The sequence below is a fragment of the Schistocerca piceifrons genome, chromosome 7, assembly GCF_021461385.2.
Source record: "Schistocerca piceifrons isolate TAMUIC-IGC-003096 chromosome 7, iqSchPice1.1, whole genome shotgun sequence".
NCBI lineage: Eukaryota > Metazoa > Arthropoda > Insecta > Orthoptera > Acrididae > Schistocerca > Schistocerca piceifrons.
The window spans coordinates 35,968,458-35,984,219 of record NC_060144.1 but is presented as its reverse complement, the minus strand read 5'-3'; the positions used below and the strand labels follow the sequence as shown (position 1 = coordinate 35,984,219).

General features: G+C 38.6%; 1 protein-coding gene across 1 annotated transcript in view; it reads right to left on the bottom strand.

Moving 5' to 3' along the window:
* LOC124804753 (AP-3 complex subunit beta-2) overlaps positions 1 to 15,762 on the bottom strand; it is a 241,403-nt gene that overhangs the window by 114,735 nt on the left and 110,906 nt on the right. The window contains exons 11-12 of the mRNA XM_047265059.1: positions 8,672 to 8,895; positions 3,533 to 3,791 (exon numbers count right to left, since the gene is read on the bottom strand). Coding sequence (XP_047121015.1) covers positions 3,533 to 3,791; positions 8,672 to 8,895 — 483 coding nt within the window. The remainder of the gene's footprint in view (positions 1 to 3,532; positions 3,792 to 8,671; positions 8,896 to 15,762) is intronic.

The window sequence follows — 15,762 nt, the reverse complement described above, 5'->3', positions numbered from 1 at the left end:
AGGTCTGCCACAGTTCACCACCTGTTTTTACCAGTCTGCCCAGCCTACGATGTCACACATCTGTAATGAGGGGTGGTTGCCCAACCCCACAATGTCTGGATGTGTTTTCACCTTGGCTTCGCCACATGTCGGAAACACTCATAACAGCATTCCTCGAACACCTGACAAGTCATGCAGTATCCAATAGATAACACACACATTAAAATAGACAATCCACCAAACATAACAGACATGGAACACTTCTGGAGCAACATATGGTCAAACCCGGTACAACATAACAGGCATGCACGGTGGATACAAGCAGAAACAGATACATACAAGATGATACCACAAATGCCTGAAGTGATAATTTTGCAACATGAAGTCACCCAAGCAATTAATTCTACTCACAATTGGAAAGCCCCTGGAAAAGATAAAATAGCAAATTTCTGGCTAAAGAAGTTCACCTCAACACATTCACATCTAACTAAATTATTTAACAGTTACATTGCAGACCCATACACATTCCCTGATACACTTACACATGGAATAACTTATCTGAAACCTAAAGATCAAGCAGACACAGCAAAACCCAGCAAAATATCGCCCCATAACATGCCCACCAACAATATACAAAATATTAACTTCAGTCATTACACAGAAATTAATGACACATACAACACAGAACAAAATTATAAATGAAGAACAAAAAGGCTGTTGCAAAGGAGCACGAGGATGTAAAGAGCAACTGATAATAGATGCAGAGGTGACATATCAAGCTAAAACTAAACAAAGGTCGCTACACTATGCATACATTGATTACTAAAAAGCTTTTGATAGTGTACCCCACTCATGGTTACTACAAATATTGGAAATATACAAAGTAGATCCTAAATTGATGCAGTTCCTAAACATAGTAATGAAAAATTGGAAAACCACACTTAATATCCAAACAAATTCAAATAATATCACATCACAGCCAATACAGTTTAAGCGTGGAATATACCAAGGAGACTCATTAAGTCCTTTCTGGTTCTGCCTTACTCTGAACCCACTATCCAACATGCTAAATAATACAAATTATGGATACAATATTACTGGAACATACCCACACAAAATCACACATCTGCTATACATGGATGATCTAAAACTACTGGCAGCAACAAATCAACAACTCAACCAATTACTAAGGATAACAGAAGTATTCAGCAATGATATAAATATGGCTTTTGGAACAGAGAAATGTAAGAAAAATAGCATAGTCAAGGGAAAACACACTAAACAAGAAGATTACATATTGGATAACCACAGCGACTGCATAGAAGCGATGGAAAAAACAGATGCCTATAAATATCTAGGATACATACAAAAAATAGGAATAGATAATACAAATATTAAAGAAGAACTAAAAGAAAAATATAGACAAAGACTAACAAAAATACTGAAAACAGAATTGACAGCAAGAAACAAGACAAAAGCTATAAACACTTATGCTATACCAATATTGACCTATTCATTTGGAGTAGTGAAATGGACTAACACAGACCTAGAAGCACTCAATACACTTACACGATCACAATGCCACAAATATAGAATACATCACATACATTCAGCAACTGAAAGATTCATATTAAGCAGAAAGGAAGGAGGAAGGGGATTTATCGACATCAAAAAACCTACATTATGGACAAATTATATATAAAAACAAAGATGAGGTGACTTACCGAACAAAAGCGCTGGCAGGTCGATAGATACACAAACAAACACAAACATACACACAAAATTCAAGCTTCCGCAACAAACTGTTGCCTCATCAGGAAAGAGGGAAGGAGAGGGGAAGACGAAAGGAAGTGGGTTCTAAGGGAGAGGGTAAGGAGTCATTCCAATCCCGGGAGCGGAAAGACTTACCTTAGGGGGAAAAAAGGACAGGTATACACTAGCACACACGCACATATCCATCCACACATACAGACACAAGCAGACATATGTCTGCTTGTGTCTGTATGTGTGGATGGATATGTGCGTGTGTGCTAGTGTATACCTGTCCTTTTTTCCCCCTAAGGTAAGTCTTTCCGCTCCCGGGATTGGAATGACTCCTTACCCTCTCCCTTAGAACCCACTTCCTTTCGTCTTCCCCTCTCCTTCCCTCTTTCCTGATGAGGCAACAGTTTGTTGCGGAAGCTTGAATTTTGTGTGTATGTTTGTGTTTGTTTGTGTATCTATCGACCTGCCAGCGCTTTTGTTCGGTAAGTCACCTCATCTTTGTTTTTATATATAATTTTTCCTACGTGGAATGTTTCCTTCCATTATATTGTCTACATTATGGACAGGTAGACAATTTAAGAAAATTCTTTATAGAACGAGCAGAAACTAGCAAAATATACAAAGCAATCACTCATATAAATACATCGGCTACACCACTGCAATTTCATAAACACTTCTACAACCCTTTAGATCACATAACATCAACAGATGCGAAGAAAGTAAATTGGAAAAAGAAAACACTACATGGCAAGCACCCCTATCATCTAACACAGCCACACATCGATCAAGATGCATCCAACACATGGCTAAGAAAAGGCAATATATACAGTGAGACGGAAGGATTCATGATTGCAATACAGGCTCAAACAATAAACACCAGATATTACAGCAAGCATATTATTAAAGATCCCAATACCACAACAGATAAATGCAGACTTTGCACACAACAAATAGAAACAGTAGATCACATCACAAGCGGATGTACAATACTAGCAAATACAGAATACCCCAGAAGACATGACAATGTAGCAAAAATAATACATCAACAGCTTGCCTTACAACATAAACTTATAAAACAACATGTTCCCACATACAAGTATGCACCACAAAATGTACTGGAGAACGATGAATACAAATTATACTGGAACAGAACCATTATAACAGATAAAACAACACCACATAACAAACCTGACATCATACTCACCAATAAAAAGAAGAAATTAACACAACTAATCGAAATATCCATACCCAATACAACAAATATACAAAAGAAAACAGGAGAAAAAATTGAAAAATACATCCAACTGGCTGAGGAAGTCAAGGACATGTGGCATCAGGATAAAGTTGACATTATACCAATTATACTATCAACTACAGGAATCATACCATACAATATCCACCAGTACATCAATGCAATACAGCTACATCCAAACTTATATATACAACTACAGAAATCTGTAATTATTGACACTTGTTCAATTACCCAAAAGTTCCTAAATGCAATGTAACATATACCGTACAGTTAAAAGGAAGTCACGCTTGATCAAGGTCCGCGTCACCTTCCATTTTTAACCAGACATAACATCTGAGACAAGAAAGAAATAATAATAATAATAATAATAATAATAATGATAATACTAATAATAATTGCTAGTAATCTTGGGTGACTTGATTCTTCAGGAATAAAATAAATGTTTACTAATCTGAATCGTATTCAATGACATAAATTTCCTATCTGTATTTTGGAAATTCAATACACAGTTCTTATGACTCTTCTGACAACACTCACCTTTGAATCGAGATTCAAGAACAGGAGCAGGTTTAGTTGCAAGAAATATTTTCTTAGCGTGCTTTGATAAGCGAGTCTGCTCCGTTCCGTTGCCAGGGAAAACCAGCTGACGCAAGAATCTTGCACGATCCCTGATGTCATAGTTTTGGTCGTACCTCGCTAAGCTCAGAACATATTGTAATAACAGCCGAGTCTGTTTTGGATTAGTGAGGTACAGCTTGACAGCCAGATTCAGGATCTGAAGTTTTACTATGTTCTCCTAAAATTGAAATTATAAATTATGACTCAAGACAAAACCATAAATTGTTCACAAAAACAAACATTCCTTTCCTAACATGTGTCACAGCCCTTCCTACTACCTAATTAAAGGCCAAGCTTACACAAATTTTGACTAAAATTTCATATCATTCACTAGAAGGGCTCTATGCCTTCATGCAAAATAAATTATTATATTCATAGAACCTATAAACAAGTACTAAATTCACAAATGAACTGCCCCCTTTCTTTTCTGTTGAAACAATTCAGTTTCATATTATAAAGTATGAAATTTATTTACCTGCAATGAATTTAATATGATTGGAATATCAGAAAAATAGTAAACATGATCAAAAATATCACAAAAACTAGTAAACATGATTAAAAGTATCCCATATTAGCAAATACAAAATGTATTTTAATCTCAGAACTATATTAATTTAGCATGTCTACATAATGTATTGTAAAGCCAAAAGCTTCCATGTTGTTATTTTATGTATGAACTCAGGAGAATAATATGGCCTGAAAAATTATTTTTTTTATGGATGATATGAGATGATTTTATGTTGAAGAAAATTATTACCACTATTATTAAATGCCAGAAAATATAGCTGTATATGTAAGAACCAAGACAGTCATAACCCGGAACATGTCCCCACTGTATTACCCACAAATGAAATGTTGCGCTACTCCTGTTATATGCTGGTGTCTCAAGTGTCACTGGTAATTACAACACCATTAGTTTTTTTCCTGATAGAGAAAGCATTCTCTAGCCTTAATTTTATTTCTTTTTCTTTAAGTCTCCATTATGTTACATTAACACACATCCAACTCAGGAATTTCAAGCAGTATTATCTGTTTCATAGTCACGTATTTGTCACAAACAACATTTTCTTTCATGAGACTCCAATTACATAATAATTTACACAAATACCTGTTATAAATGATGATGATGATCAGTAGGCATACAAGTGTTTGGAATGTACAAAGGAACACTGATTGACAAGGAGAATTTAGATCGGGCCAGGCACCATACTTGGATAGATCAATGGTGGGCAACTGCTCACAAAAAGTAAGATATCCAGGCTCTTGTCCATATCTTGGTTCAAATGATGAATTTTCACCTCAGATACACATAATCACTGTTACTGTCATAAGTAATTCTTCTCTTGCTTGAAGGAAAGTGAAACCACAAGTAGGTGAAATGTACATAGCTCATCACCCAAAGCGAAAACCAGATGCTCACCTGCTCTGTAACACAGGATAGGTGGTGACATGTGGCAGGTCTGATGACAGAATACAGTACGGGCACAGGCAGTAGTGTTTCAGAGCACACCATTTGGCACATCTAGTTGCACATGGAGCTAATCAGCACACGACCCCTACATGTTCCCTTGTTGATCCAACAATATCACCAATTGCAATTGCAGTGGACACGGGGTCATTGAGATTGGACCACAAATATATGAATACATGTCACCTGATCAAGTGAACCTCATTTCTTGTTACACAAGGTTGATAGCCGCATTTGGATATACCTTCATTCAGGTGAATCGCTGCTTGAAACATGCACTGCATCACAGAGTCAGGCTGACAGAAGTATTATTGCTATGGGGGATATTTACCTAAGCTTCCAGGGGACCTGTGGCAGGCATCAAGGGCACTGTGACAGCCATGGACTAGATGAACATTATTGTGGGCCACCTGCTTACCCCCATGCTTGATGTCTTCGTTAATGGTGATGGCATTTTCCAGCATGATAAGTGTCCCTGTCACACGGCCAGAATCATGGGATGCTATCAGGAGCCAACTTTCTGCCCACCAGCCACTAGTTCATAATTAATGGGACTTGTGTGACCTGTGGATAGATGGTGCCACATGCCTCCAGAAATCAACCAAGGCCTTACGAAATACATGCCATCCAGAATCGCTGCTTTATTGCATTCCAAAGGTGAACCAAGACACTATCAAGCTGCTGGTCATAATATTTCCACTCACCAGTGTACATTACACTATTCCTGGATGCTACAGCAGAATCTCACTAATCTGCCCCTTTTCCTGCTGAAGTTGTTTTGTTGACTTCTTTCCTCATCTATTCTTTCTCATTTCTATTAACTAAATTTTTAATATTCTTCTATAGTAGCACATTTCCAATGTTTACAATTCCTTCTTCTCCAGTTTTGTCAAGGTCATCCCTACATTTCCATATAATGTCATGCTCCAGACAGTTCTGTATCCATATTTGGCAACAGTAATTCCCTTTCACAAAGGAAATCTTTCTTCATATGCACCAATCTACTTACGATATCTCCCTTGCTTCATCCATTCTTGATACAAGACTACTTTAATTATTTTTACTACTGCCTTGCCCAAGTTTTTTGTTTCACAGCTCTTCAACATTTTTGCCTTGAACTTGTTTATCTGACCCATATTCTTAGCTAAGATGGTGTCCAGACCATTTAACAATTTCTCTAACCCTTCCTATCTTTTAGCCCAATATGGTGCAACAACCACAAACCTTAGTGTAGGAGTCAAGTCTGCTCATCATCTTATGTGCATGGTAAAATTAAAAATAATTTCTACCACACACTTAAAATTGATATATACACTTGTACAGATGTAGATTTCATTGTGATTTCTACCCAATATGAAATTATCCAATTACTTTTCCAGTTATTTTTAGAGAGAGAAAAAGAAAGAGAGGGCTTTCATATGACTGGCATTTCTGATATCCACACTACGCCAAACACAGCTTAGTCTCAAAGAGAGATATATAAAAGGAAAATGCACTTGAGAAAACTGTAAAATTACAAGGAGATCAAATGGATGGTCAGTACTTATTCTTATGAGATGAAAGTCGAAGTACTGTTGATACACACATTGAAAGGCAGAAAAAACTCTGCATTGATTTTGGAAGTACTGGGTGGTTATGATCAAACTTTCCCTATTTAACACATTGTAACACGGAAACTAATTACCATATCAGTACCATCATGGTAGTGTTAATGTCCAGAGTATGGGGTGCATGATTTCCATGCCTCACAGCATCACCATCCAGTTCCAACTATGGGCACCAGGTGCTGTGATCAGTCATTTTGATTCATAATCTCTCACATCTGACCAGTCGCAGTGCACTTGTTGATGTGTCAACATGAACTTGGACAAAATGAGCAGGGCATTATAGGCAAAGCTCTCTTATCTAAACAACACTAATGCAGCAGCTGCACTTTGAGAATATCGCCAGTTGAAAGGATTATGGAAGGGTCCTCTTTCACCACCTGCTGTGCAGAGCATGATGAAGAAGTTGATTTGATGAAGAGGCCGACGACTGGCTGATGAAATCGTTGTTGCTATGGCAGACAGCGCTGCGCGCAATTCCCGATTGACAGGCAGTGTGTGTGATGTGTCACGACAGTTGAACATCCCATGTTCCACTGTACAGAAGGTGCTTCAAACCATTCTCAAATGGTATCCATGAAAGATCAATATCATACAGCAGCTTGTGCCACAGGACACACAACAACGTGTTGACTTTGCTCTCCACTTTCTCGCATGGATTGAAGTTGATGAGGGCTGGCCCTGGACCATCCTATGGACAAATGACGCTCATTTTTCTCTGACAGGTGAGGTGAACAAACAGAATTGTGGAGTGTGGGGATCTTCACCTCCAGTCACTGTGCATGAAGTTCCTCTGTACGGTGAATGCGTCACTGTATGGTGTGGCTTCACAGCTTCTTTTTTAAAGAGGTTGGCACTCAAGGACCAAAGATGTGCAGTGTGACCGGCCAGCATTACTGTGATATGTTTAGCCAGCATGTTATATCCACCCTACAGGAGAGAAAAAAACTCTATAGCTTCTCCGAAACACACCTGGAAATGATCGAATTATCAGCCGATTGTTTCCAAATGCTTGGCCGGTTGTGGGACTACCTGAAGGACAGTGTTCACCCGGGAAAAACTCACACATGTGCTGATATGAAGCGCTGCATATCAAGAGAGGTAGTCAGCATACCTATGGACATGCTTCGTTCTGCTGTGCAGAATGCAATCCTGTGCTTTCAGACTCTTCTGGACACTGATGGGCCCCTTTTGTAGCAGTAATGGTACCGGTATGTAATGTATGATGTACCATTGCAGCACACTAAAAGTGTTTCAATTGTACTGATTCTGCATTATACCTCTTCCTCAAGCCCTTGACATTAATGCTACCACGTTTGGTTCTCATACAGTAATTAGTTTCCATGTTATAATGTGTTACATAGAGAAAGTTTTATTATAACCACCCGGTATTAGTTCCTTCCTCAAGGAGGAGGTTGGGGTTGGGTTATTTGGGGAAGGAGACCAGACAGCGAGGTCATCGGTCTCATCGGATTAGGGAAGGATGGGGAAGGAAGTCGGCCGTGCCCTTTCAGAGCATTTGCCTGGAGTGATTTAGGGAAATCACGGAAAACCTAAATCAGGTTGGCCGGATGCAGGATTGAACCGCCGTCCTCCCGAATGCGAGTCCTGTGTCTAACCACTGCACCACCTCGCTCGGTCCTCAAGGAGGAAATGGCAATATGTTTGTGAATGGCAGGTCAACCACACGCCAGGTCAAGAAGAATCTACCAGTTGCAAGGAGGATGAGGGCAGACAAAGATCTGTTTGTGTCAACAAAATGTGTGTCTTTTATGTGCTAGAAGCATGCAAGTTTGCGTCTATAAATTGTAATGGGCTGAAAGTATTCTGCATGTGCATGTGTGCAAGTAGATATTCTTGTAGCATAAGTGTCAATATTCCCCTCCTCCCTCCCCACTCAATATAAAAACAGTATTCTAGGATAAATTTCAATACACAAAAACGACTAGATCCGTGCAGTTCACTTCTGCTATACTAATTACATACCTCAGTGATGAATGTTTTAGCCATTTTTCTTAGGACATCTGGTGCTATACGAGGTACTCTTTCTGAGTACTCTCCCAACAACCATAGGATTGAAGCACGAGCCTGTGGAACACTAATGTAATCCACAAGTTTCGCCATTTGCACAATGATATCTCTGTGTTCACCAGGCTGCCCCGTTTGGAGCAGCTTCTTGATCACCACCACACTTTCCGCCACAACAGCTTCTGAAAAATAATAAATAATTTTGGCTGCAAATGTAAGTTATTTGCGGGTCTTCCAATCTCCAGCAAGTTTCCAGCAGCTTTTCACCATTCACTATCCATTTATTTATTGCTGCTAGCTGCAGTTTCTATTACAACAATTGAAGAGTTTTGACATTCACATTTTTTTTATTCATTTACACGAGGCACTTCAGGGGCGCAGAACGAAACAAGGAAATCGCTACACTCAGAATGCAGCAACCACTTACTGGCTGCTCATGATCTAAATACATAGTATACTGAACTAAATACATATAGCATATAGGACCTGTTCCACATCGTTACAATTTATTGTGCAAAATGATCCATGGAAGGTGAAACTAAGTAAATAACTAACTAGCTACAAAGGCCTTATGCAAATAGCACTACTGTTGAGCAGAATGTGCAAATAATTTCCATGGTGTAGTAGTCATAGGTAAGCCCTGAGTCACATCAACTCATGTCTGCCATTAGCTAACATACTGTATGGTGTGACTTAACTATGGTATACACTGAGATGAGCTTTGTATTCAACAAACACTGCATACCAATGGAAAACAGTGAGTTCAGAGCATACCTCATGAATGGCATCTGTTTACCAGCCTGGTGCCTCGACTGCTTTTGCTAGAGAACTCAGGGTCACTTGGTTGCCTCATATGACAATGTCACATAAGAAAATTAACTACGATATCTTCACTCACCTCTCATTGCCATTACGAACAATCTATCATAAAGTACTGCATACAAATTGCTCAAAAGAAGTTTTGCTTTGCACTGCCCTCAAGACCAAGTAGTTTTTTTTTTTTTTTTGAGAACCGCTTTCTTGTTAGTGTTTAGTCCACAGAAAATTGCTACATGCAACCACCTGTGCTATAGAAGGTAAAAGTCAACTTGGGTTCTCAGTGTAGTTCAGCAGAGCACACTATACCTACACTCGTGAATGGAACAAGGCAACCCGTGTATATTGTTCAGTGTGTCAGCATGCCTCAAAAGGTCATTTCAATCTTAGACAGTGCACACACAGTCACTTTATAGAAAGATGGATTGGCAGAATGGGAAATTGCTCACAGAACTGGTGTACATCGCATATTCAGCAACTATCATGAGAGACAAAATGTTGAAGGTCTGCCTCGTAAGGGACAACCACACCAGCTGATGACCACTATCTACAAATTATGGCTCACAGGTATGATGAGGAGATTACAACAGACCTGCATGCTGCCTTTTTGGAGGCAACTTGGTGGGTTGTGTCAAGCCATAGTGTATGCAATTATATCCACGTGGGTAATTTGGCTTCTAGGTATCCAAAACAAACCAATACAAATCCGCCAGTGCCATAACACACAAAGGAAATGGGCAATGGAACATTTGGAATGGACCTGAATTGATGGTGTCACATTCCCTTCATCAATGAGTGTAAGATTTTTGTGATTGTGTGAAAGTGTGTGCAGAGAGCCACATACAAACACACATTTCAAACATGCAGTTACACAGGTTTGGCATGGGGCCGAGTCAGTCACATTTTCAGCTGGTATCATGTGCACATGTCAGACATGTTTCCCCACTATCAAGCATATTTTGAGAACCATGGTTTCAGGACAGGACCCTCCAACAGATTTTTCAGACCTACATTTTGGCAATTGGTTTATGTTTCCAGACTATAACGCATGAGCACACTGTACCCACCTTATTATCACCTTCCTACATGAGGCCGAGATCGACCGAGTGAAATGGGCTGTGCCATCTCTGACCTGAACCTGATGATGAATGCTTGAACCCACTGAAACTTACAATGTGGCATTACAGAAACCCTCCTGAGGTACTGTAAAATCCAAAGGGGGTCACCACGTAAGAATGAGACAGAACTGAGTAGCAACATCCATGCCAAAGAAGACTTCAGAATGTTATACTGCACAAGGTGGAACAACACTGTATTGAATGTCAAGTTGAAACAGATTTTGGTTTCATGGATGTCCAAAGATTTGCACTTCTGGACTTCTGCCTTTACTTTTGCTAATGTTTTGTTTTTATTTCACATTAGACTTACTTCGTTTAGTTTCATGAAGCTTATTTATTCATTTCCTGATCCCTTTGAAATTAAGTCTAAACACATTTACACATATGCACGTGGTGCAAAGCCCCTCCCCCCCCCTCTTTTCTTCTGACCAGTTTATAGGCATGTAACCCCTTTTCTTCTGACCAGTTTATAGGCATGTAAAACATTTCTTCTCATCACAAATCTTTGGCAACTATATACTAGCCTATTCAAAGATCTAACTTTAAAGCAACCAGGCTTCATGTCATATCATCAACGCTCACATTGGGAACTTCCTTTGACATAAATCTCCTTGAAAAATACACTTCATTCATCAGGAGGCCTAAAAACAGTGTTATGGATTATGAACACCCCAAAAAATCATTTTCATGTATTTGCTGCAAGAGGTGAAGCCAAGGGCAAACTTCATCTGAAATTCCAGGACTACCTGCATACAAAACATCAGGGCATTTCCTATAGTTTCTTTTTACTTTACCAACTATGGGGCTGTATCATGCATCTCCTATGTTTTGCCCGCAAGGGAAAAAAAAACTAGCACAGTCTTGGAAGCAACCAAAGAAAATATACTTCATAACCCTCAGACGTGATTCATATAATTACAGAGTTCAGTGTAATCTGTACTAATAATAAATCTGTAAAAGTGTTATGTCTGTCTGTCTGTCTGTCTGTCTGTCTGAAAAGAGTTCTCCAAAACTACTAGTTGCATTTTCACCCGGTTTTCACAGGTAACTTGAGCAGAGCTTGGGCGGCCCCATGTAAGCTTTAGTCCTTACAAATCAGATCACAGAAAAAAGATGATTGAAAGTTTTATCCACACTTATAATATTAATGCAAAAATACATTACGTTTTCATGACTAACCCCCTACACAGATTTCAATGAAATTTACTATGGTGATAGCTTAAACCCTGAGGAAGAACATAGGCTACTTTAGAAACAATGTAGCATGAGGTACTTATTAGTTCAAAGAATATTATGTGAACGAAGGAAAAATATTCACTTTTTGAAATAGCTATTTACTCTTTGACTTTTGACATACTTGTGAAAATACTTCAGTTGGCTGACATTTGCTACGTGATATGATTCAGAGAAATTAATACAATGCTTTTACAATTTTCAATGAGTATAATAATAATAATAATAATAATAATAATATAGATTTTATTGCCTTTAGGCCATTAGAGCAACTGACGTCAAATGAAGATACAATTTGCAATACAGTGTGATAACGTATTGACTACTGAAATATTTTAGCTTATGTTACAATAAATGTACAGTGGGTCATCTATTGGATTACTGCATTTTACAGTTGAAGAATTCATTGACGTCATAGAACGGGTGGGCAATTAACCATTCATACAGTCTTTCTTTGAATGTACGTTCAGGAAGATCCTGTATAGCATGTGGCAGTTTACTAAATATTTTGTGCCCTGTGACTTCATAGCTATTTATTGATTCTGATAATCTGTGGTAGAGGGAAACATTCCACGCGGGAAATATATATATAAAAACAAAGATGAGGTGACTTACCGAACGAAAGCGCTGGCAGGTCGATAGACACACAAACAAACACAAACATACACACAAAATTCAAGCTTTCGCAACAAACTGTTGCCTCATCAGGAAAGAGGGAAGGGGAGGGGAAGACGGAAGGAAGTGGGTTTTAAGGGAGAGGGTAAGGAGTCATTCCAATCCCGGGAGCGGAAAGACTTACCTTAGGGGGAAAAAAGGACAGGTATACACACGCACATATCCATCCACACATACAGACACAAGAGGGAAACATTCCACGTGGGAAAAATATATCTAAAAAGAAAGATGATGAAACTTACCAAACAAAAGCGCTGGCAGGTTGATAGACACACAAACAAACACAAACATACACACAAAATTCTAGCTTTCGCAACCAATGGTTGCCTCGTCAGGAAAGAGGGAAGGAGAAGGAAAGACAAAAGGATATGGGTTTTAAGGGAGAGGGTAAGGAGTCATTCCAATCCCGGGAGCGAAAAGACTTACCTTAGGGGGAAAAAAGGACAGGTATACACTCTCACACACACACACACACACACACACACACACACACACACACACACACACATATCCATCCACACATACACAGACACAAGCAGACATTTGTAAAGGCAAAGAGTTTGGGGCCCAAACTCTTTGCCTTTACAAATGTCTGCTTGTGTCTGTGTATGTGTGGATGGATATGTGTGTGTGTGTGAGTGTATACCTGTCCTTTTTTCCCCCTAAGGTAAGTCTTTCCGCTCCCGGGATTGGAATGACTCCTTACCCTCTCCCTTAAAACCCATATCCTTTTGTCTTTCCTTCTCCTTCCCTCTTTCCTGACGAGGCAACCATTGGTTGCGAAAGCTAGAATTTTGTGTGTATGTTTGTGTTTGTTTGTGTGTCTATCGACCTGCCAGCGCTTTTGTTTGGTAAGTTTCATCATCTTTCTTTTTAGATATATATATAGATATACACACACACACACACACACACACACACACACACACACACACACACACACACACACACACTGGTTTATTGCCATCATAAATTTTTGTTCAGTAAATAAGAGTTTGCTGTGAGCCCTATGTGAAGAATTTGTAATTATCCCAATGGCTTTCTTCGGCAATAATAGGATGTCATGTATATGACTACAATTACCCCATGAGATAATGCAGTAGGATATTATACTTTGGAAAAATGCAAAATAAGATGATCTGACTTATGTTTCAGGCACACAATTTCTTAGTTGTCCTAATAAATAAATTACTCTAGATAGCTTTCTACTAATATAGTTTACATGCTGGCCCCAGGACAACTTTTCGTCTAAATAAACTCCCAGTAATTTAACAGAACTAGGGTCATCAGATAGTGGCTTGTCTCTTAGAGTGAAGATCATCTGCGGTCTTATGTTCATTTAGCAAGAAACCTTTTGCTCTGAACCAATATGCTGCGTAAGTGAGTGTATTTTCAGCACAGGTTTTAAGATCTTTAAGATTGTTACTGCTATGTAGGAAAGTCATATCATCTGCATACAATACAGTGGTGGATCTAATAAACGAGGGGAGGTCATTGATCATTATCAGAAACAAGAAGGGGCCCAGTACAGATCCCTGAGGCACACCTACTTTAACATTTCCTATGTTTGACACTTCCTTACCAACACAAACTACCTGTTTATGGTTATTGAGATAAGCTTTTAATAGTCAGACGGTTTCCTTTGATGCCATAGAATTCTAGCTTCTCTAGTAGTGGTGTGTGCTCAACACGGTCGAAGGCCTTGCTTAGGTCACAGAATGAGACCTGAGCAAAGCCTTTGTCCTCAAAAACTTTGAGGATGTAACTGACTACCGTGTCGATTGCATCAATGGTCGACAGATTCTTCCTAAACCCATATTGTGTAACATCAATTATTCCTACGTTCTCAAAGTAAGATGATAATTGCTGGTACATGATGCATTTTATTACCTACGAGAATGTGGGTACTATTGAAATAGGCCTGTAACTATATGGAGAGTCTTTATCTCCCTTTCTGTATACTGGGATGATTCTAGACAATTTTAATTCATCAGGAAAATATCCCTCAAGTAAGCACTTGTTTATGCAATGGGTTAAAGGATACAGAATGCAATCACACACTTCTTTAGCAGGTTGCATGATATGTCATATATATCTAAGCTATCAGATGATTTCAGTTGTTTTATGACCCCTTGTACAAATCTAGGGGATACTTCGAAGAAGGTTAGCATGCTTGTGTTTGGTGCCTGTCTACCCCAATTTTGAGAGAGAAACTCTGATGGACTAATATCTGGTTTGAAAATTGTATCTCCTATTTCTTTCACTGAATTAATAAGAAACTCATTGAGTGTTTGAGGTGGGATGTTAATTTTGTCTTTTTTAGCACCTTTGGCAGCACTGTTAATTATTTCCCAAGCAGTTTTGCATTTATTGGTGGAATTATGTATGCTGTTGGCATTGGCTTGCAGGATGGCTTTTTTGTATTCATTCCTGCATTCCACATAGGCTGATTTTGCATAGTCAGATTTCATACTATTGTATACGTTGTACAGTAACAAAACTACTATTCTTTTTCTTTTTTTTCTTTTTTTTATTTTATTTTATTTTTTTTTATTTTATTTTTTTTTTTTTTTTATCTGTCAGCTGTTCAGTGTACCACATATTTTGTCTGTTTGGAGACCTGGATTTGTGGCTGCTGTCTGTTATTTTGATTTTCTTTATGGGAATACTATGGTTAAATAGGGTCAAGAATGCATTAAGAAATCTATAAAATATTATTTTGGCCGGTGGGTCATTACTTGATGTGTAATGTCCACTGACACTACAATGGCCAAACCAGTCTCTGTTCCTACTGAGGGGAATTTTACTTGATAATTTAGGGATACAGAGTCATGGTCTGAGAATGGAAGCAGTACAACTTCGCATGTGTTTTCAGTGGTCTTTACGTTTACAAAGATGTTACCTAAACATGCTTTGTTTCTTGTGGGCCTGTTATTGACATGATGTAAATTGTATTGTCTTTGTAAGTTTTCCAGTTCTGCAACACTACCCTTACACTTAATAACATCAAAATCAGCATTCAAATCACTCCCTATTGCAATATCATAAGGTGGCCATTTAATATTACTTAATTCACTCAGTAGCATGTTCATTTTTTCTAAAAACATGTTAATGCTTCCCTTTGGTAATCTGTACATGGATACTACTGTTAGCTTATGACTATTAATGATTATACCCGTAACTTCAAAGTGCTGTTCATCACACAAG